Source organism: Mytilus galloprovincialis, chromosome 2 (assembly GCF_965363235.1).
Source record: "Mytilus galloprovincialis chromosome 2, xbMytGall1.hap1.1, whole genome shotgun sequence".
NCBI classification, from domain to species: domain Eukaryota; kingdom Metazoa; phylum Mollusca; class Bivalvia; order Mytilida; family Mytilidae; genus Mytilus; species Mytilus galloprovincialis.
Genome location: NC_134839.1, coordinates 49,702,938 through 49,728,267, shown reverse-complemented (window position 1 = coordinate 49,728,267; position 25,330 = coordinate 49,702,938). Strand labels below are relative to the sequence as shown.

The 25,330-nt window shown below is 30.6% G+C and overlaps 1 protein-coding gene across 12 annotated transcripts in view; it reads left to right on the top strand.

Moving 5' to 3' along the window:
* Positions 1-25,330, top strand: part of LOC143063768 (dynamin-1-like) — a 57,033-nt gene that overhangs the window by 12,491 nt on the left and 19,212 nt on the right. For 10 of the 12 annotated variants that reach the window (XM_076236136.1, XM_076236133.1, XM_076236134.1 and 7 more), the window contains exons 8-15: positions 208-343; positions 1,221-1,288; positions 11,489-11,627; positions 12,066-12,223; positions 12,754-12,802; positions 17,175-17,288; positions 21,286-21,398; positions 23,669-23,798. In XM_076236136.1, coding sequence (XP_076092251.1) covers positions 208-343; positions 1,221-1,288; positions 11,489-11,627; positions 12,066-12,223; positions 12,754-12,802; positions 17,175-17,288; positions 21,286-21,398; positions 23,669-23,798 — 907 coding nt within the window. Of the gene's footprint in view, positions 1-207; positions 344-1,220; positions 1,289-11,488; positions 11,628-12,065; positions 12,224-12,753; positions 12,803-17,174; positions 17,289-20,900; positions 21,008-21,285; positions 21,399-21,894; positions 22,005-23,668; positions 23,799-25,330 lie in introns of all 12 variants that reach the window. The other 2 variants (XM_076236132.1, XM_076236131.1) reach the window with 2 other exon arrangements.

Here is a 25,330-nt window from a genome sequence, read left to right as displayed (position 1 = left end):
ATGAAATGATTTTGACTTCATTGTAATTACATTTTCTTTTTTGTAACAATGACATCATGACTAAATTGCTAAAAAAATCAGACTAAGAGTTACATACTCAGTGCAGAAATATGGTCAAATTGCCATGTCAAAATAGACACAGAAACTGAAAGTTTGTTAGAAAATGTCAGGTAAAAATGCTAATCATGTGGGATTTTTTTTTTACAGAATGTGTACACAGTTTGGTAGTGATTTTGAGAAGACTATAGAAGGTTCTGGAGCAGAAATAAGTACATTAGAATTAAGTGGTGGAGCTAAAATAAACAGAATTTTCCATGAACGATTCCCCTTTGAACTAGTCAAGGTACTTTCTACATGTTAATTCACAGCATTTAAAGAGAAATATTACTTTCAAAACCATATTGAAATTTACATATTTTCACAGCTTGCTCTCATCCATTGTAAGAAGCTATTGTTTTAATCCCAGGCCTTGTCAAACTAAAAACATAAGAGTTGGAATTTGCTGCTATTCCTTTAAAACACAGGATTAAGGTATAATGAAAAAAAAGCACTTCCCTGTCTTGAAACATGTTTTCTCTTGACTGTTTGCTTGTGACCAAGGTAAATTAATATTTGACTCAGTATATTGTTCTAAAAGGAAGCAGGGGATATTGATATTGCATTGTCATGTTATCATCCATGTAGACATCAATAATGTTAAGCAAAGTAAGATGTACAAATAAGTCAACATGACCAAAATGGTCAGTTGACCCCTTAAGGAGTAATGGCCCTTTATAGTCAATTTTTAACAATTTTCATTCATTTGGTAAATTTTTGTAAATTTTTACAAAATATTTTCCTCTGTAACGAAAGGGCCAAGTTTATTATAGATAGAGAAAATTTTAAGTAGCAAAAATTTCAGTAAATGTAGATCTACAAACACATCACCATCACCAAAACACAATTTTGTCATGAATCCATCTGTGTAATTTGTTTAATATGCACATAGACCAAGGTGAGCGACACAGGCTGTTCTTTAGAGCCTCTAGTTTAAGTTTTGTAAAGATATTACCATCAACTCTAGTTGTCCAATCAAAACTTAGCTTGCAAACAACCTTTGAAGTTGTGTAAATATATTTCAATCAACACTAGTTATCCAATCAAAACCTAGATTGCATGTTGTTTATAATGTTGCTCATTCATTGTTAACAGGGTCTGTAAAATGTTCTAAAATTTTCCAGATGGAGTTTGATGAACGTGAATTACGACGAGAGATTGGAATCATTATAAAGAACATTCATGCTATTAGGTAAGTCTCAAGAAACAGTTTCAGTAATATTAACTTTCTGTTTTCACAGATCTACCAAAAAGATAGTATATGTGAAAGAGAAATACGCATACAATAAAAAGTGTACACGGTGTACGGTGAGAACAGAACTTGCTCAGCTTTTCTAATAGCTATGACTTAGTGCAAATGTCCTCAACATTTTCAGGCAATTGGTCAGTTTAACTCATTTTAATCAAGAGCAATGAAATCAAAAATGATTGTAGAAAATAATTTAGAACTCGTTTAAACCTATGTTATATGAACCTTAATCATGTTTTGAATGTTAACTAAAAGCAATTTTTTAAAATTCTTTTGATGAAAATTAAACTTAAATTGACCATTTGCAAGAAGATATTGATATTGAATTAGATGTTTGATGATTTTACTTCTTACACGTTGACATTTGGTACTATCAGGAATGCATTCATCTCTTTTAAGTGTGGTGTGATTAATCTTACTTACATAAAGCACATATCTTAACTTATTGCACTGTGATACTAACAAAAAGGATAGTTCTGTGATAGTTGTTGTTTTTCAATATGGAGGTTGAAAAAGTGGTATCATGTGACTTTTTTCTTTCCACCTGCTAAATTATTTACTGGCTTATCAAGGAAATAGAATAATTTAAATAGACTTCCACTATTATTTTTTTTACCAAAAATAATTAATTATTCTATAATTTCTGAAGTAACTACATGTACTATGACTATTGTGAATTTATATTAAATATAGAATATTTATTTTTGTGAATTTAGTTGAATTTATTAAAATATTGATGTCAGGTTTCCATCAAAATCTAACTTTATTAATAAAAAATGATTGGTAACTACAAGAAAATGAAGCCACTGTACAAATCTACTGATCTAAATTCTATTTAAGGAATGACTGTAATATTTTTTCTGTCTGCGAAGAAATAACATAAAAAAATGTGGTGCACACTGAGTAGCCCGCAGAGCGGGTTATTTAATGTTACACCACATTTTTTATGTTATTTCGAATAGGCAGAAAAAATATTACAGTCATTCCTTATAATTTAATTCTTAAATCCATTTTAAACCGGAATAAATCAGGAAAAAACGTTGATGAAGTCACGGTCACATTACAAAATAATGTCTATGGGTTGATAAACAAAAAGACATCAGCCAATCAGAAGACGCGTTACATCCAAAATTAAATTATTTAAAACTGTATGAAAACAACTCGAGGACAATTTTTTTTCCATATAAAGACCTGAAAATTAACCCAGAATATCTTTTGATATATTTACCATTCAAAAGACAACCAAGGAATACGATAAAACATTTGTCCATTGGTCTTTTAATCATAGCACACTGTAGTAGATAACTTCAATATATAATTTTACTATACTCAATAGATTAGATTCTTTTTATTTAATATATTGTTAAATATGATTAGTCACTAGATCTTGGCATTTATATCTTGATTTATATCATTCTTCATGTAACGGAAAAATTGAGTAAAAAAGTATTTGAAAATTTTGATTTAGAAGGGAATAAGCATCTTTAATTGTTAAGGTCCATTAAACAAGTTATCCCTGAAGGTATATGGAAATCCTAGTCCATATGCTCATTATACCCCACGCAACGAAGTTGCGGAGGGTATAATGTTTTTGACCCGTCCGTCCGTCCGTCAGTCCGTCCGTCAGTCCTGTTTCTTGTCATCGCAACTCCTCTCAAACCACACAACAGAATTTCACGAAACCTTTTCAGATAATAAGGACATACTATGTAGTTGTGCATATCGACGGGAAATTGCGATTCAATTTTTTTTCTAGGAGTTACGCCCCTTTGATCTTATTTACTTTAATGTACTACTGCAACAGTTTGTCATCGCAACTCCTCTCAAACCACACAACAGAATTTCACGAAACCTTTTCAGATAATAAGGACATACTATGTAGTTGTGCATATCGACGGGAAATTTAGATTAAATTTTTTTTCTAGGAGTTACGCCCCTTTGAACTTATTTACTTTAATGTACTACTGCAACAGTTTGTCATCGCAACTCCTCTCAAACCACACGACAGAATTTCACGAAACCTTTTCAGATAATAAGGACATACTATGTAGATGTGCATATCAACAGGAAATTACGATTCAATTTTTTTTCTAGGAGTTATACCCCTTTGAACTTATTTGCTTCAATGTACTTCTGCAACAGTTTGTCATCTCAACTCCTCTGAAAACACACAACAGAATTTCATGAAATTTTGTAGATAATAAGGACATACTATGTAGATGTGTATATTGACAGGAATTTATTATTCAGTATTTTTTCTTATACAATTTTTTTTTCTTATACTTATTTAATTTCTCCAATGACAATGTGGGGAAGTGGGGTATGTGAGCGTGCTCACTAAGGTTCTTTAATTAATTTGAATACTGTGGATTCATTACAGTGACTTGACTGTTAGTGTTGCTATCCACCAAGGCCACACTTAAAAATATTTTGGTTTGCCCAAACCCTACCCAAAGGTTGAGACAGTGGGTAGGTAGGTAGGCATTTTCTTTTCTTTTTTCAAAAAAAGAAATTGAAGTATCAGATGTTTATTAGTCTTCATGCCTATTTGATAAAAAAAAAAACTTCTTCAAATCAGGACAATAAAAGAATTTGAGTAGGCAGCTTTTTTCTGGGTAGGTAGCGTTTGGGCAAACAAACCTATTATTTATTATGGCCCAATTGCAACTCATTCAAAATTTTGACCAAATTGCAATTTGTTTTATAAAATCAAATTGTTCAATTGGTCAGAATATTGAACAAATTGTTCAGTCAAAATGTGAAAGTGCAAGGTGATAAAATAAAATATACTTACAATCCTATAAGACTTTAACTCCACTTTAATGATGTTATTACTAAATTTGTCTATCAATCTGTATAGTTATATTATAGCCATTACCATACTAAAGGTAAAATGTTTTATTTTGAATTGCTATAAAAATGTCCAAACTAAGCTTTTATATAGTTTTTTATATGTAAGTATGTTTTATTTTATCACCTTGCATTTTCACGACTTGACTGTGGTTTTCTACAGCAGTTGGTTCAAATTTCTGACCAGTTGAACAATTTGGTTTAATAAAACAAATTGCAATTTGGTCAAAATTTTGAATGAATTGCAATTGGTGGATAGCAACACTTACAGTCAAGTCACTGTAAGACTCCATGGATACCAATTTTCATGGATCAGTTTGGTTCATGTAAACCACAAATTTTAATGTTCAATGAAGGACAAATTTTCATTAGACTTGAAAACCATCCATGCAAAAACCATTGAAATCAAATATCTTCAAAAATACAAAGTTTTTTAATCCACAAAAATTGGTACCTACAATAATAAATGAATCCACAGTACAGTATGGTGTATTAGCACATTTTTGTGTAGGTGTTTGTGTAAAGCTGGAATTGTTACTAGTTAAAATAAGTTTTGAGAGGTTTTTTTCTAGTAACTGTTATTGTTTTACACTACAGTTTCTTTAATTTGAAATTTTTGTATTCTCAATTTTTTTGTATTTATCCAGCACTTCTTCAATATTAGACTGTTAAAATTTCTTGACTTGTTATACCCCTGCTTTGATATTATACCCCCGCTTTGAAAAAGGGGGTATACTGTTTTACCTCTGTCTGTCCATCCATCCGTCAGTCCGTTCGTCAGTTCGTTTGTCAGTCCATCGGTCTGTCAGTCCGTCCGTCCTATGAATAATTTTGTCGCATTTTTCTCAGGAAGTACTAGACAAGGATTTCTGAAATTTGGTTTCAGGGTTTATATAAGTCAGCTACACTGTGTGATGCGTTTTCAGATTCATCACTCAACAACTCTCTGTTTACCGAACACTTGTATCATTTTACACATAATAGCCAAGTTAAAACATTTCGTCACATTTTTCTCAGGAACCACAATACAAGGATTTCAAATTTCAGGCTTTATATTAGTCAGCTACACTGTGTGATGTGTTTTCAGATTTATCAGTCAACAACTTCCTGTTTACCGAAATATTTAGGTGGGGGTATCATCAGTGAGCAGTAGCTCACAGTTTTAGGGGTCATCCATAATTGTCAACCATTTTCCAAAGTGTACAAAACGTACACTTTTTCAGACCCCCCACCCTCCCTCAAAAAGTGTACATCAACCATTTTCAGATTTCAAGAGAATCAATCATTCTTAATAAAAACAAGATCCTGTTTATCATATTTTAGTTTAATATAAAAATTTAATTGAAAATATCAATCTAAAACATATCTGACTGTTTTATTTGATGACATCTATCTGTGATGCTTGTGTTTTGTCAGAATAAAGAGTACAAAGTATAGTGTTTCCCCTTTCACACAGTGGGAATGGTAACTCCAATAAAAAAGGGCACCTAGAGCATACAAAATATTAACAAAAGTGCCCATAAATTTTGTTAAGAATCAAAGAAAGGAAAATACATGGTTATATTGCGTTTGTAAAGTATGGACTGACAGTTGTTGATGGAATCAGATCTCAAGACAACAATCAATAAAAGTGTATTAATGTTTTAAAACATTTTAAGTTTTTAAATTTCCAGCCTGTATTTCTATTTAAAAGGTCCCTGTAAATATGCCATTCATGGCACTATTATGGTTTATGTATATATACTGTAACGTGTACATGTATTGGATATTAAGGTTGGACTTCATATGGAGGTGTTCCTAATTAAAGGAAGCTTATACTAAGAAAAATAAGTTTACTTCCGGTTTACTGGTTTACTATTTTGGAATACATTACAAGGAAATTAATCGAAGGGCCAGTTTAAAATCTTTTTACAAAATGGCGTCTTGTCAAAATCAAAACATTCAAAGAATTTAGTGTTTCTTTCGATTTTGTTTATTAAACATAACGATCTATAATAAATCAGGTGAAATTGACAATAGGGGTACTGAGAAATTTTTGATTAAATAATTTTACTAGTTCACATTTTTGAAAGATTAAGTATTCATATGACTTGATCTTTTAATCATTCAATACGGATTGAGGAGAATTATGATATCGAAATAAATATCATCAAGTGAAAATAATAAAGAAGAAACAAGAAGAGAAACACACTCAAGCAAATTCTTGATTTTATACATCGACTTTCCCTACGGAAACGAAATAAATTCCGCAAATATAAAAAAAAAAAGCGTACGGTAAAAATGTTGATTTTTTAACCCCCTCCCCCCAAGTGTACGTTTTGTACACTTTGGAAAATGGTTGACAATTATGGATGACCCCTTACTTGTTTTATTTTGATATTCACTGTTTCAAATTTTAAAGGACTATAGATAATCTTATGGTTTGTACCCATTAATGAAAATAACAGTTCAATCAAGGATATGGATTTTTTTCCACACAATTCAAGACAACATCTCTGATTGATAATTTCTTTCCACATGCACGATTTCCCTCCTTTATCTTTTTAGCACATACTTACAACTTCTCGTCCAATCAAATTGCTTGGATTTGCCTTCTAATTTTCATAGTACATACTTTTTCCGTGTACTAAGTAACTATGCATGAATGACCACAAGGGTAAGATTTCATTGTATCGTAATCAAGATATTAGAACAAAAATTGCTACTGGCTATTTTGAAATAAATTCTGTGTTCCAAATATAACTAAATAGTTTGTAATTAGTTTTCAAACAGATTTGTTATGAATCTTTTGAAGGGAAATTATTAATAAAGCAATTTGATATATTTCGTCATAAATTGGTCAATTATTATTTGCCTAATGTCCAGTGACAAATGTTTCATGCATGTAAACTATCCACTAGAATACCTATGGGTACATACCAGGGGCAGATTCAGGCATTTTTAAAGGGTGTTTCAATCAAAGATATGGGAGGGGGATCCAACTGTTTGTACTCGTTCAAAAGCATTTGTAATATAGTTTTAAATTTTATGTGAAATTAAAAAATGTTTTCAAGAATGTAAAGGTTTCACTGCAATTTAAGAATTGTCTGCTTTTGGTCAATTTATTTAGTCATCTTACCATAAAAATAAGTACATGTATAGTAAAACACCACTTCATATCAATAAACATACTTACACCAGCAGCTACCTTCTTTTCATTCTAAAGTCAAGGCCTGAATGGCCTTTTAAAATCCCATTTTTACAATGATATTATAGTGAGTAGATTTACAAAACTACGTAAATGAGCTACATCTTGTCAGCCAAAACATAGAAAGGTATATAATATGAAACTAAGAGCTCGGGGGCAAGCCCCTCGTTCTAAGTTTCATATTATATACCTGTCTATACATTAACCGACACGTAGAACTTTCTATACATTATCCAATTTAGCACATATTTACAACTTGAGTAATCCTGTAATTAGTCTATTGAAATGTTTTGGCTGACTAGATGTAGCTCATTTACGTAGTTTTGTAAATCTACTCACTATAATATCATTGTAAGTCTCGGTTATTGTATAGAAAGTTATATACTATGAAAATTAGAGCGAGGGGCTTTGCCCCAAGCTCTTATTTTCATAGTATATGCCTTTCTATACAATATCCAATTTAGCACATATTTACAACTTGAGTAATCCTGTAATTAGTCTATTAATATGTTTTGGCTGACCGGATGTAGCTCATTTACGTAGTTTTGTAAATCTACTCACTATAATATCATTGTAAAAATGGGATTTCAAAGGCCCTTGACTTTAGAACGTAAAGAAGGTAGCTGCTGGTGTAAGTATGTTTATTGATATGAACGAAGTGTTGTTTTACTATACATGTACTTATTTACATGGTAAGATGACAAAATGAATTGACCAGAGCAGACAATTCTTAAATTGCAGTGAAAGCTTCACATTCTTGAAAACATTTTTTTAATTTCACATAAAACCTAAAACTATCTTAATACAAACAGTTGGATCCCCCTCCCACATCTTTGGTTGAAACACCTTTTAAAAATGGCTGGATCTGCCCCTGGTATGTACCCATAGGTAGTCTAGTGGATAGTTTATATGCATGAAATATTTGTCACTGGACATTAGGCAACCAATTATCGACCAATGTATGACTAAATATATATCAAATTGCTTTATTAATAATTTCCCTTCAAAAGATTCATGGTTGACTCTTTTTGTGTACAAAGTAATTGCATGGAAGATAAAGGATTACAAATTTTAGATTGAGTTGTACTTTAATCAAGGTATAAAGCACCATTATTATTACTCTTTATTTAAATGAAAGAAACTTTTTTAATTGTCAAAACAAAATTTAGATCAAAAGATTGATTAGTAGGATGTTAAAAATCTTTTTGAAAACTAATTACAAACTATTTAGTTAAATTTGGAACACATCATTTATTTCAAAATAGCCAGTAGTAATTTTTGTTCCAATATCTTGATTACAATACAATGAAATCTTACCCTTGTGGTCATTCATGCGTAGTTACTTAGTACACGGAAAAAGTATGTACTATGAAAATTAGAAGGCAAATTCAAGCAATTTGATTGGACGAGAAGTTGTAAGTATGTGCTAAAAATGGGATTTTAAAAGGCCATTCAGGCCTTGACTTTAGAATGAAAAGAAGGTAGCTGCTGGTGTAAGTATGTTTATTGATATGAAGTGGTGTTTTACTATACATGTACTTATTTTTATGGTAAGATGACTAAATAAATTGACCAAAAGCAGACAATTCTTAAATTGCAGTGAAACCTTTACATTCTTGAAAACATTTTTTAATTTCACATAAAATTTAAAACTATATTACAAATGCTTTTGAACGAGTACAAACAGTTGGATCCCCCTCCCATATCTTTGATTGAAACACCCTTTAAAAATGCCTGAATCTGCCCCTGGTATGTACCCATAGGTATTCTAGTGGATAGTTTACATGCATGAAACATTTGTCACTGGACATTAGGCAAATAATAATTGACCAATTTATGACGAAATATATCAAATTGCTTTATTAATAATTTCCCTTCAAAAGATTCATGGTTGACTCTTTTTGTGTACAAAGTAATTGCATGGAAGATAAAGGATTACACATTTTAGATGGAGTTGTACTTTAATCAAGGTATAAAAAAAACATAATTGCTACTCTTTATTTTAATGAAAGAAACTTTTAATTGTCAAAAATGTTTTTAGATCAAAAGATTGATTAGTAGGATGTAACAAATCTGTTTGAAAACTAATTACAAACTATTTAGTTATATTTGGAACACAGAATTTATTTCAAAATAGCCAGTAGCAATTTTTGTTCTAATATCTTGATTACGATACAATGAAATCTTACCCTTGTGGTCATTCATGCATAGTTACTTAGTACACGGAAAAGGTATGTACTATGAAAATTAGAAGGCAAATCCAAGCAATTTGATTGGACGAGAAGTTGTAAGTATGTGCTAAAAATTAGGAAACCAATTAGGAAGCCATTCAACTGAGTTGTGTTCTAAAGCAGGAGACTTGGGATAGTAGACCTTAGTGTTCATTAATAGTTATCCCATAAGGACGCGGTGTGTCAGTGTAAGATCACCCCGATGGCCGGAGGCCAGAGGGTGATCTAACACTGACACACCAAGTCCGACTGGGATAACTATTTTACATCCCAGCTGTTTTAGATTAGACGAAAAACCATTTACAATTCATAAAATCTAGTTTAGAACGCCACACAACCATAACAATATACTTTATATATTACTATATGATGTATACCCTTTTGACCCCCAAACACGATGAGTAGATATCAAACAATGTCAACTCGGCCCACTTGGCAATCGGCCCACACTATATCGCCACTTTATAAAAATATCGTCCCAATCTTGTTTACCGACTTGCCCCACTTTGAAAAAGTGTAAAATCAAATTGAACAATCAGTCTGAAAACTCACAAATTAACGTAAAAGGTTAAAACCCCACTGAATAAAAGTTTGACAACTCGCCCCACTTATAAAAATATCTTGCTTCCTTTAAGTATGTCAAATTACTATTATTTCGTATCAAGTCGTCCTGGTGTAGTGGTATGTGTCGTGGCTTGATATGCTAAAGGTCTTGAGTTCGAATCCCAGCATATCTACTGGATTTTTTCTACGTGAATTTTGATAGATAGTCTTTTCCGAAAAATTAATTATAAGTTTTATAGTGGATTTGACATTCCCGCCAAAATGTTACAGAACAAAGGAAAGCATGCATAACAAAGAAACTCAAACTAGGGTGATCTGGCAGGGGTGATCCGGCTCATATCACCCCTGTTAGAACAAAGGAGCTGGGATGTAATTAACTTTGAACACTTGATACTCACCACTAGTAAAACAAATTGTTGATCTGAACAGCTCTTACATGACTGAATAATAAATTTTTAAGTAAATTTTCAGACTTATTTGCTTGGTAAATTCAGTACTGTACAGACAATTAAGATCATTTCAGTACTTAAAAACATACATTGTACCTACATATTTTAGCATCATACTGAACTGAATTGACAGTAACCAAATTGTTTGAACAGTACTGAATTTACCCCCAGTGAATAAGTTTGAAAATTGACTGAAATACTGAACAAAAAAGACAGTTTTATACTAAAATCCAATGACAACATCTTCGCTAGCCAAGGGTTACGATCCACTCCCGCTCTCTTCACCCTTGGCAGATTGAGCCAACATTTGTGATATCAATGTCGCGCCATCTATCGGAAGATTAAAGTCATGCCCATTCCGAATACATTATTCTTGACCAATGGTAGCACTTGAACTCTTCAATTTGGAGGTAAAAACACGGTAGTGTCTAGATTCTACCCACTTGGTAAAGCCGGAAACGAAAATATACGTCAACATCCATGCATATGTGCATGAAACATACACAGAAACTTCTATTTGTTGATTAAAAACTTTCAAGTTGTCACTGAATATAGTCGTATGTTTAGTGATGTAAAGACTTGTTGCACAATAAACACGTGGCAATTGTTTACAAACACTTTCTACATTTACACGTGATCATGTTATAGGCGCTTTTTGATTGGATGCAGCGAGTTTCTACTGCAACCAATAAAAGTCCTTACCTTGTGTCTCGGAAATATTATCTCAATCCGCCAAGGGTGAAGAGAGCGGGAGTGGATCGTAACCCTTGGCTAGCGAAGATGAATGACAAGGGCACACTCATATTCAACAAATTGTCTCTACATGATTATAATGAGGATCTTGATTTTCTTTGAATTTCAGAACCGGATTGTTCACACCAGATATGGCATTTGAAGCTGTTGTGAAAAAACAGATAGATAAATTAAAGGGACCTTCATTAAAGTGTGTAGATATGGTTATTTCAGAGTTAACAAATGTTGTTCATAAATGTTCATCAAAGGTTAGTATGTACCAAGTTATTTTAAGCTGTACTGGAAATTAATTTGATTTGATTTGATTATTTGGTGTTTAATGCCTCTTGCAACACATATCATCAATAATAAAGTTATGTGCTATTTCGTGGTGGTCAGTTTTTATAGGTGGAGGAAGCCGGAGAGAACTTCCAACCTTCTGTAGGAAGTCTGACAATCATAGTCCATTAAGATTGGAGTAGAGTGCGGGTTTGAACTGACAACCCCTGTTAAGCTCGATTAATATTAGGAAAGAACATGCATTTGCAAACAAAGAAGGGACATAGAACAATGAATGAACAATTAATGAACCAGGACCAATGTCCAAACTTTTATATTCACATTTTATGTTATGGAAAGCTTCTAAGATGTATGCAACAGAATTTGTTTTATAACACTATTTGTAAATGTGATATATATTTTTTCAGATGACTAGATATCCACGGTTACGAGAGGAAGTGGAAAGAATTGTCAATACAAGGATTAGAGAGCAGGAACAAAGAGTAAAGGACCAATTATTATTATTAGTTGATGTACAGCTATCATATATGAACACTAATCATGAAGATTTTATAGGATTTGCAAAGTAAGAAAATATAAACAGATGTACAGTGTATTGTCGTAAAATAAAGGATTGTTAATGGCTGAAGATTGTAAGCCTTACATTTAACTAGAATTATAACATTTAGAATTAATGATTGTACTGAAGTAAACATAGAAGAAGAAGCAGTACAAAACAAGATCTTATGTGAGTTATTGTGAAATCAATATCCTAGCTAGTTTTTGTAGGCTTTGAGTGAATAGTTGTGCTAGAAGAAGAATATACAGAGAAATATTCAATATTTGTCATTAAGTTATACTAGTCTATTGATTTTTCCTCAGCTTTTGATAATCTCCAATTTTATAAATGATATTTGATTAAAAATCAAGCTGTATGAAAATTATTGTCTTGAGTTTTAGGGAGGAAAATCACATTTCACATGTTTGAAACGTTATTGTCTTTATGTTAAGTACTGTAAATTGTATTGCATATGTATAACTTTGATATTTAATTATATATTAAATACATTATGTCCTTTTAATCATATTATTATAGAAGTTCATTTTTACTTTCAGAGCACAAGACAAATCAGAAAATACTGCTAAAAGAAAAGTGGGCAATCAGGTAAAGAATTGTCTCCCTTGTACATACAGTAATTGTAGTCATCTCCCTTGCACATACAGTAGTTGTAATTATCTCCCTTATAATCTCCACAGAAAGTCATGCATATTCTATTTATTTTTTTCTGGTTATCTTAGAATATATCTTGTTTATTTCTGCTTCGTCTTATTTGGTAAAAATTATGCATGGTACATATATATATATATATATCTTAAAAAAAATATAATATGCAAATTGCAATTGAAGTTGCCTTGTTAGAGTGACCTATGTTTAGCACATAAAATGTACATACAGTTTTATCCATTTAGGTGAATATATATAAATCATGGACACTATTTCGACTTTATTTAATAGACTATTATTAGTCCCTGTGTTATATAAATTTGATGTAACAGATGCCAATTTTAAACTAATTTTGTTTTCGGAAAAAACTTGATTAAATACAGAAATTCTGAACATTGTATTGTTAATAACCTTTTGAAAATAATTTTGGCTTTTGATTTAAAATGCAAAATAATGTGTTGCAGGTATTTAGGTTGGACATTGCAGTACAAAATGTAATTCATCTCAACTGTGCATGTCTTTCTGTAAATTCTTTTGTTTTGCAGATTTGATCTTATTTTAAAAATTGATTTTCACTAATAACAAATAGATTTCATCCTCTTTTTAGTTGTGTAGACTTTTTTGTTTTCCAAAACATATTAATATTTCTCCCTTAGGAGCCCCCTTCTCAATAAAAAATAGTAAATGCCCAAATAAGATTTCTTATTTGATCAGCTTCAATTATTTGAATTATTTGTCATATATCTTATATAAAATAAGGACATGTGGTATGATTTCCAAATGAGACAACTATAAGATTATTTGTTTTCATAATGCTCTGAACTTTACAATTGTTTAAATAAAACAATTCCAGATTTCTAAATGCTCTGAAAAATACTTTCAATTTTAACCCTTAACTCAGCATGGACTTATAATTCCTGTACATGAACAAATAAGGACATTTTACAGTGCTTAAAAAGCTCTGGAATAGAATGTATGTTTTTCAAAGTACTAAAACATGCGCATTTTGAGTTATATTGTCTCTCTTGACAAAGTTGTAAAAGTTAGACTATAATGTGCTATTTTCAGTTTCTGTAGCTTGAACAATTGTTAAAAGTTTTTGATTAGGTCATTGATTAATCAACTAGTGTCAAGGTCTATTTACTTTGAAACTCTTACAAGTCCCATGTTACAGGCTCAGTATATCAGTGTCATCAGTTTTTCTAAGCCATGAAAATAGAATGAGAAAGTGGTGGTAAGACTCTTAAAGAAAATGAATCTTTCGTGAATTCATACATTTTGCACCATGAATCATATTTTAATCATTATTACATTAGGGATATAAAGAAACATTTAAAAATCAAGTAAGTGTATAATAAATGGATTATTACACTAATGTTTAGGAATACTTGGGGATGGGTAATAACAAAAGGATTATTACACTGTAAGCTAGGAATATGACTTTTGCAAAGTTTGGTATAGCTTATTGGCAATCAATCATATCTTATGATCTGTCGTACATATGGCTTTTTATTGTAAGCATTCTGTCAGATGTGAAAATATGGAAAGTTAGTAATTATCATCATAGTTCATTTTCTAATTTGAAAGCAAAACAAATATTTAGATATTCCTAAGAAGTGTAATAAGTCATACATACATAAGATAGTACCATGGCATGGTTTGACCTATTGAATTTTTTTAAATGCCATATTCACTAGAAATAGATTTGATGAAAGGGGTGATATTTTTTCTCTCGACCAAATGTATTTCCATGGAAATTATAAAGGTAAAGAGATATTCTTTAGAAGTTTTTTGTAGTCAAGCTTTTTCAAATCAATGGAAATTTTTGTGAAACAATAAAAGAACTTTGAAATTTTGTCTATGAATGTTAAATAGTTAGCTATAGATCTGATGATAAATATAAAATAATGGAGGCACTTGCAAAAGAGTTAAGTGTAACAAAAAAAAGCTGTAGTGATATTGAAAACAATGGTACTATGTTATAACTGAACTTACTGGTACACATATAAACATATAATACTAATTCTATAAATAGCTTACCAGCAGTTTTTGAAAGAAGCTGCTGTACATAATCAGTGTATAATGGCTCTATTTGATAATAATATTTTTTATATTGAAATTGCTCAAAAGTTCAACTTATCTGATCATGATTATTTATATTCTTTTTAAAGAACATTGTTGTATACAACATTTTGAAAATTAAATTGATTTTTAAATTGAGTTTACATTTGGTATTGTTATTTTCACATATATGCATGCATTTTATTTTTGTTTAATTTCATTTTCACCAATATTTATCATCTTTACATCACCTTTAAAAGTATCACAACACATGTGTATGCAAAAAAGTATCATTACACATCTGTTTGCAATAAATGGGTACTTGCAGACAAGAAGGAAAATTATGATGATAAAAAAAATGAGGTGAAATTTTTTCATAAATTCTTTCATAAATGGGCAACTATATATCATAAAAGGAAAACAATTATTGCTTACTTACCTTTATCTTACTGACACTGTATTCTGATTTGTAAATTTCATATTACATGTACATTATTAGTACATATGATGTTGCATTGGAACCACCACAACTCTTTTTTTCTAGTATCACATTGGTCTCTTCCTGACAAAACCAAAGCTAGACTCTGGCATGATGTTTTCAGTGGCATCATCTAGATATATGAATTTTATAAACTGCTTGCAAAAGGCATACTTTTATTTACAACTCTTTTTAGTCTTTTACATCTTTTTCTCACTATTTTATTCTCATATTGAGTAACTGGCAAAACTGTTATGTTTCAGTATTTTTATGTCCATTCACATTTAACTTTTACTAGCTATGCCAGCCTGCTTTACTAGATTTGACATTACACATAAATTTCTCCACAATTAACAATTATTTTACAAATGAATACTTATTTCAGTTCTCTCTAAGACACTTTGTTTTATTTTGATGTTATTCAGTGCTCTGATTTAATTTTTAGCAGATGTAAATTTTCGCTGATTTTTTTTTATGCATTATGCCTTACATTCATTTATTTAAATTGAACTTCATGCAATTCATTTCATAGTTAAATTTGAGTCCCAGGTCCAAATAAATGTATTGATATGCTATAATATCTCAAATTTTGAATTTATTTAGTTATCATCAATTAAAAGAACAATGTTTGACTCTGTATGCCGAAGCAATTGTTCTATTTCTTCGATTGTATTGTCTGGTTTAAAAAAGTGTTTGTTATTGCTAGGGTAAATATAAAGATAAGAAGCTGTGGTATGATTGTCAATGAAACAACTCTCCAGCAGAGTTTATTAATGAACAGCAAATTTGTTTTAGTGCAGAACCCAATTTCTGCTTCAAAGGTACAGTTGTCAAATCACATTTTAATTCATCAGATCTATGTACACTTTTCAAGATCAACTGTGACCGATCCAACATGATATACTGAGATAAACCATGATCAATTCAACATGACATACTGAGATAAACCATGACCAATCCAGCATGACATACTGAGATAAACCATGATCAATTCAACATGACATACTGAGATAAACCATAACCAATTCAACATGACATACCGAGATAAACCATGATCAATTCAACATGACATACTGAGATAAACCATGATCAATTCAACATGACACACTGAAATAAACCATGATCAATTCAACATGACATACTGAGATAAACCATGATCAATTCAACATGACATACTGAGATAAACCATGACTAATCCAACAGGACATACTGAGATAAACCATGATCAATTCAACATGACATACTGAGATAAACCATGACCAATTCAACATGACATACTGAGATAACCATGATTCAACATGACATACTGAGACCAGGTGCTCCCCAGGGCGCAGCTTTATACGACCCCAGTGGTCGAACCCTGAATCCTAAACGGTTGAGACCATCATCCCCAAAATTGATCCCAACCTTCCTTTTGTGGTATTGAACCTTCTGAAAAAATTTCATAAAAATCTATACACTTAAACTAAAGTTATTATCCGGGAACCAACGTGTCATCGGACGACGCAGACGACGACATCATACCATTATACGATCCCAAAATTTTTTTGGGGGTCGTATGATAAACCATGATCAATTCAACATGACATACTGAAATAAACCATGACCTTATGGTAGTGTGATCTTTTTGTCCAGGATAAACAAAATGCTCTAAAACTGATATTTGCCTCTTCTAAGATGTAATAATAGGAACTCGCCTATAGAGTTGAGATGTAACCAGAACAGGAATATTTAGTTGTGTTGTAATATTTTGATGACATTTTGTATTTGCAGGTTATCAGAAAAGGATGGTTAACATTACACAATATAAGTTTTATGAAAGGAGGATCAAAAGAATTCTGGTTTGTTTTGACAACTGAATCCCTGTCATGGTTTAAAGATGAGGAGGTAAATTATAAGGGATCAGTTAAGATTAACTTGAACAACAATGATTAATGAATTTGTTTGTATAAAAAAAAGTATAATTACACCTTTTTCAGTTTAAATAAAAGGAGGGGCATCAAAGAGACAGCAAACCATAACATAATGAAAAAAATCATGCTCATGGCTGAAAAAGTGGAAAGCCTAGAAAAAGATGAACAATTTTGACAAGAATACATCAATCTTATATATAAAAGTTTATTTTTAAATCATATGCCACAACATACCATACTTATTAATATCTTTAAAATTTTTGAGATGATATTTATAATTAAATATAACAGTATTTTTATATATTTTTCTCGTAATACTCTCTGAAATTGGTACAAAATTAACTTTTTTGTGATGCACCTTATTTTTGTTAATTAACAAATGTAAATTTCTGTTAAAATATTTATGATATACCGGCAGATAAATAATTTTATTGTCAAAGTATAAGGAGAGAGTGCAAAAACATTTCCTTATATTTTCTTCATCTCAAAAGTTTGAAAGGCAAGGAGAAATGAATAACAACATTTTGATGCTGACCTTTAAAGAACAAGGTTAAACTTTTTTTTGGTTTTCTACTTTCAAGTTTGCATTTTAAACTTGAAATTATAATTCACATTTTTGTAAATGTATGAATTTAGATAAAAAACATAATGTATAGTTCATGTGATTGTTGAATGAATAGTTTATATTACTGCAAAATTCATTAAGCTGCCATCAGCTTATTTATCCAGAAACGTATACGCTTCTGTGGGTGGATTCAATATTATTTGTGTGGTACTTAATTTCATGGAATTTTCTTGATAATAGATGAACCACTAGTTCAAATGTTCAAACAAATTACAAATTTCCCATTTTTTCTTGTGTATCCATGAAACATGTACCCACAAAAGTAAAGGAATCCACAGTATTTAAAAACATTGGTTATCTATTTCATGTACTTCTTAATCCTTTCACAACCAAAGCTATGTAATTTGCCTAGTCAGTGTCCATTGAAAATAACTGCATGTGTATATATGTGTGTACATGCTAGCTCTAATATGAAAGAGAGGCCAAATTAACTTGCATTTAGTGTTGTTGCAGACCGTTTTATGTTGTAGAGAAATGCAGTAGGCTCTATAACACCTTGTAGAAGCTGTACTGGTAGAATAACTGTTTTTTAAGGATTGGTTTCTTTCATGATTTTGTAAAGATTTTTTTTTCTCTGTATTCATGGTATTAGCATGTGCTGCCAGAACTACATGCAATTGACCTTTGCTCCTTGTAGTGTGATTTTATAGGTCAAGCGTATAGTCATCCTGAGCATGCATGCAACATTTGCCACTGGATGTTAAGCAACCGAAAATTAATTCATCAATCAAGCTTATCAAATTGGTACAACACTATTGTCAGACCTTGAATTCTTTAATGCAAAAATGTAGCATGCTCTCTGAAATGCTTTGATTGCTGTGAATTTGACTAACAAGATAACCTGTATAAGAAATGTTAAAAAGCACATCGAAAGCTTACAGATTTTGCATAAATTTTTAAATTATTTATAATGGGAAACTGGATAATGCATAAATACTCGTTTGAAAATAAAATGCATGGTTATGTATTAGAACAAAAAAACTGCCTTTCAATCACACCCAACCATCAATTTATATAAGAAATAACCATAATATAAGTTTAATTGCAAAGGTTATCATCCAGATTAACAGCATGAAAATTAGCTCTCTTAGCAGCTTAGCATTGCTCTTGCAAGGGAAACACTAACAAAATAAACAATATTTTTGAATGTAGATGCATAGTTATTAAAATAATTGGATAACTTTCATAACTACATGTCATGTAGATGAACACTTAACAAAGAATTATTTTGTATTTCTTCATTAACTAAATAATAGGAAAAAAAAGCAGATATGGACTTTAGTTTTTGACATTGAGGTAATCAAATGCTGTAATCTTAAATTTGTTACATATTTTTGTTTGTTTAGTAGAAAAACTATAGTATCACTTTTAAAAGAAAAATTGAACCCCTTTATATTAATATTTAGTAAAATATTATTTTTTTATACCCTAACTTTGAAAAAGGAGAGCGGGGTATACTGTTTTACCTCTGTCTGTCCGTCCGTCAGTCCATCACATTTTTTTCAGGAACTACAATGACAGGATATCTGAAATTTGGTTTCAGGGTTTATATAAGTCAGCTATACCGTGTGATGCGTTTTCAGATTCATCACTCAACAACTTCCTGTTTACCGAACACTTACATATTTTTACACTATTAACATTATCCACTTGCGGCGGGGGTATCATCAGTGAGCAGTAGCTCACAGTTACACTTGTTCAAATTATGAACAAAATATGTGTAGAAAATAAAAAAGAAAAGACTAATTTGTCTGCAAATAGGTGGCATGATTGTTGTGTTGGTTAATTAAAGAAGATCTAGGTCCTTTCAATAAACAACCAATTTCAAACCACTAGCTTCAACTCTTAACTTATTTTCTAGAATATACTATGTACCAAATACTTTGGTACCAAACTGTCATTATTGTTCCATATTATTTGTTATGTGTTGTAAAATATTCTTTTTTATAGCAATTCTCTCAAATTTTGCTTTAATTTTATTAACTTTCTGATAAATTTTCATATTACGCTTCAAGTGATGAGTTTTTCTCAGTCAATTAAAAAGATATTGTACGATGTCATGAGCCTATGTCATCAACATTGCTGAGGAAAATAGCAATCAACAGATTATCAATGGTCTTTTAAACTCGAGGATGTTTCTCAAATTCTCAAATAAGAATGCCATAGAATTTAATAAAATACAAAATTAAAATGATGAAGGCCTCAGAACTGACTAGTGAGTTGAATAATGCCTGCGTTTGATTTAGGCAGTGGTAAAAAAAGAACAATTATACATCGAATAGACCTCAGACTAAGAAGTACTTAAAATAATTCTAAATCATTTCTAAATATGGAAACACCAAGAGATATGAATTGTTTAGAATGCACAGCAAATCAACAAAAAAAAACCACTGTAAATTGAAGCAATTTGCTGTTATTCTTAGGAAAGTGATTTTGAGAAATCAAGCTTAGCAGAAATAAAAGACCTAAAAAAACACCTGACAAAAGATTGTGTAAAGTTAATGATAAGTAGAGTTGTGATATATTTTCAATGAGACAGCAATCAAACAACACACAAAAACACAACTCAAAGACATATTAACCATATAATAAGTCCTAAATTGCTCAAAGTCTAGAAATCTTTCGATTTTTTTAACGATCGCATCTGCCAGTTCTTTAATCTCTAAATCAAGACAGACATTGAAGATATATATAAAACAACAAAATTGGTGTCCTGAATTTGGATAAGAACATGAAGTAAGGGTTTCATTACTTAGTTTAAATATTAACCTTTGTCATCAAAAAATCAATTTCATTTGTATTTTGAAAACCAGATAAGAGTGCCTAAGTTCTACATTTTCCCCTTTCAAATGTATGTAATGCAAAAAAGTGATATTGATTTTTCACCAACATTCAAAATCTGTTTGTGTGATTAAAATGTGTGTAATAATTGAGTGTGCCTTACTAATATGTTACTTTCAGGAAGGAGACAAGAAATACATGTTAACCCTGGAAGGTGTTAAACTCAGAGATGTTGAAAAAATGTTGTCTAGGCGTCCAATGTTTGCTCTTTTCTCTTCAGAACATAGGTATCAATCAATGTTGTACAACCACTTCTGGTGAAAATGGATTTAGTTCAGCATGTGCATTTTTGAGCACCTTAGTCTTTCCCCTTTTCATTTTGAAAGCATAGCCTCTAGAAAATAACCATATAGTCTATAGCTTTGTTTTTATTAATTTTAATACTGCATGTCGCTGATGAAGTTCTTCTCATTTTCATTTTATACCTGTAGTTTTGTGTTGGCATGCTTTGGTTTGATTTATGTTGCACAGTTCCACTAGCTTTTCATGTTTTCTAACATTCTAGGAGAAAGACAAGAAGTACATGTTAGGAGTAGATAACCTTAAATTACGGGACACTGGTGACTCAGGAATCCTGGGCAGACGGAAAGGTTTTGCCCTTTTCAATAATGAGAACAGGTTAGGTCATTCCCTATAACCTTCCCATCATGCAATTTTGTTAACTGGTACCGATTGACTGATCATTAGCTCTTTTTGCAGAGCTCATTTTAAGTCAGTAGGAAACCAGTTTGACCCTGCACAAGCAAATGACATCTCAAGAAAGACATTTATGTTGTGTTTCACAAATAAGAAATGTTCAGAATTCATATAATATTTGCAAATGAATGAAAGATGTTAATTTATTTACATAAAATTCTCTTCTTCTTTTGGTATATTTAGAAAAGAAAAAAAATCCTTTTAAGCTTATGTCAACATTTATCTAAACATTCTAATTGTGAAACACAACATGTAAGTATTTCTTGTGATGTCAGTTATCCAATGAACAACTCCCTATGGCCACAATAGCCTTGACATTGAATGGTCTTGCTATGGCAGCAGATGAGTATTGCACCATCATGACCTTGACCTAAATAGCTGAAATTTTTTTTGTATTATTATTGATATTAATTTCTAGGAGAAAGAGAAGAAATTTATGATACCTTTAGATGGTTTAAAGATTAGGGACATGGAGGGCGGTTTGTTCTCACATAAGAACATGTTTGCTATATTTAACCCTGAGGCAAGGTAAGGTTGGCATGGCAATAGTAGGTGTGTTCTATTTAATCAGTTTGCTGTGGTGGTAGTCTGCTAAGAAAAAATAGAGCAATATTTTATGATGTTATTCTTATCAGTTTAAAATATTCTTACTTATTATATTTCTAGTTAATTCATGTAGATTTAACAATTTTGTAAATATATGCATACTCAAAAATACCAATATTTACTAACTGGATATTATTAATTCATATTTGTGGAATTATGCAACCATTACTAGAGTTAGTTTTCAAGGTGATAGATACTAAGATATATATTATTTCTTATAAGACTCAATTTGATAAAATATTGCTTAATTTATTTTTCTTTCTTTCTAAATCTTGGTTTATTTTCTTTTATTTTAATTTAGGATTTTGTCACTTAAATGCTAACTAAATATAAATACTCTTAATTCTTTAAATGGCATTGAATTTTATTAATACATTTATTAATTTAATCTTAACTTTTTTTTTTATCATAATCCTTAATTGGCACATTTGTCTGCTATAACACAGAGGCATTGGTTTTATGTTTGTCTGACAGATTTAAACATCCTTAATATTTTGGCATGGCCTTTGAAATCTCATTTTCACTAGCCAAGTTTTACGATCTATAAAGGAATTTTTTTTAATTTACTCAACTATATAAAAATTCTCTATCATAGTTTTTTTTTACCTCAGAATTAATATCAGTTAAGTTTAAATGCTCTTTGTTGTCTTAGACTCTAGTAATCTGCTTTAACCTCAGTTATGCACTGCTTACAACCTTATCCTAGGAAACATCATTTTAATGGTAGTTAGCCGGTTATAAATATATTTTAATGAAGACTGTATAATATTATCTATTATCTTGTAAACTGTGTCAATTTTCTCATATCATGTTTACATCAAATTTTATTTGGATCAGAATTTCTTTCTATGGAACAAGTAGTACATGTAATTTTGAAATTCAAACAAGACATGTGACCCTATACAGGATAAATATAACAGAAAATTCATTGTATGTCCTGATACAGGCGATCAGTTTCGATCTGTCCAATTGTATACATAGGGATCAGTTCAGACAGGTTTCACTGGGAAAGCAATTTTGTTAAACAAAAGGAGATGTGGTTTAAACATCAATGAGACAGCAACTCAATAAGGACATACTGTAAATTAATTGCGTGGATTTATTATTGCGATTTTAACATTTTAGACTAAAATGCGATTTTAATTTTTGCGATATTGATAAAAATCCTGTTTAATTCATATAAAAAATTTCAAAATGCGAGTTTAAATTATTGTGATTATAACCCTGTCGCATTTTTCGCAATAATAAAAACATCGCAATAATTTCTGAATTTACAGTACTTATTTACAGTTCAGTGGACAAGCATACAGATTTTATGAGAAGCCTTTCATCATACTGAGTCAGTCAGTCAGATGATAATCAGCATGATCAGTGTTTGCTTTATTTGTGTGCCATTAAAAGAAAGCATTGTTTTAACAGTGTATTAATTAAGTGATTATATGCATAAAATTACAATAATTTATGAAATGGGTCTATTTGGAGGTCATCAGTGTTTGCCAATTATGTAAAAATACCATTAGAATTGATTTCAATCTTCTTATAATTGTTTTGAAATGATAGTAATTTTTTTTGTATCTATTTTACAGAAATGTATATAAAGATTATAAACAATTAGAATTGTCAGGAGAATCACAAGATGACATTGATAGTTGGAAGGCATCATTTCTCAGGGCAGGAGTATACCCTGACAGGTCACAGGAAGAAGGAAATACTACTGTAAGTACGGCATTGTGAGAAAATAACAATGCATTGTGGTATTGCAAAGATTATAAGTTTGAAGTAATTGCCTCCAAATATGCATTGAAATGTTAGAATTAAACTGGTAGACACAAGTTATGATAGTATGTTATGAACAGATTCAGAATTAATGTTGTTTAGCAATCTTACTGTAGCACAATCCAAAAAATATAAAACAAATAATTGCACTCTCCATCTGTCTTTATTGAGCTTTTGAATTCGTTGTTTTGATCATCAAACTTGCGAGCTGAACTGTACATTTATAAAGTGTTTTTTCATGTTTCCAACTTTTGATGTATGGAATGTAATTTTTCAACCGCTTTCCCTACTCTGTGGTAGCACATTCTGGTACTCATTCAAATAAGAGCAACTTAAAGAAGTAAAATCATGCTTACAAATCGATTTAAATTGGGGTAAAAAGCAACTCTTTTTCTCTTGATGATTTTGTTGTATTTATAAAACATAGAACAATTTATTGTTCCCATCAAATTGCACCTGATGTAAGTTTCTTTTAGTTGCTATTATTATTTACATTCCAGAGTCAAAAGTCAGCAATATTCTTTATTCTCTATTCTTTATTTACCTTAAACAATACAGTTTATCGGTATAAATATATATATAAAAATAGTCTATTATGTGACATGTTTGTATTGTATGACTGAATCTATTGAAAAAAAGTAATTTCAGTCTGGTTTATATTTAGCTACCCATTTTTCTGATGACGATATATATTTTGGTTTGCACATACATGCTTTTCCTTTTGGTAACAAATAGGCAGTCAAATTTGAAAGCTCAGTATGGAAAGACTATGCATCTTTACCCCCTTGATTAAACTTAACAGAATTGTTTATTATACCTTTAGAATATAGTTAAATACTTTTATTTCAATGTTTGTTTATGTACATTGACATTTGGCTGTAATAGTTCAAAGTTAAATCTGACCAACCCAACAGGATTTTTCATTAAAGAAAAAAGATTTTATACATTCAAATAACAAGATTGAACATTTGAAGATCACAAAAAGCTCAAATTTTAAACTTGGAAGTTTCAACCAGTTAGTTTTATAAAAAAAATTATCCAGATTTCAATTTGCAAATATGTCAATGTACATCTTACAGAAACATTTCTCCAACAGTTTCTTTTCAGTTGCAATCAATATTATTAGAATACTTTTCTTTTATACAAAAAAAAGGACTGCCAGATATTATTTTCATTTAGAATGATGTAAATAGCATAAGACACTTCAAATGAAATATTTTAAGAACTATTCAATTTTTAATATCCATTTGATATTTAAATTTCATCATCAGAAGTAGCAAATACTGAACAAAATGATTTATTATCTACTGTTATTGGTTGTTTTTTTTTAAAGAAATTTGAAATAACAAAAATTGAAGAGTAAAAAATCTCTTTATGGCTGGCAGTTTTTTTCCTGTGTATGAAGAAAATGTGTGTGATTTACCATTTAACTCAGCTGGCCGTTGAAAAGTTATTTGGGAATATTTCATTAA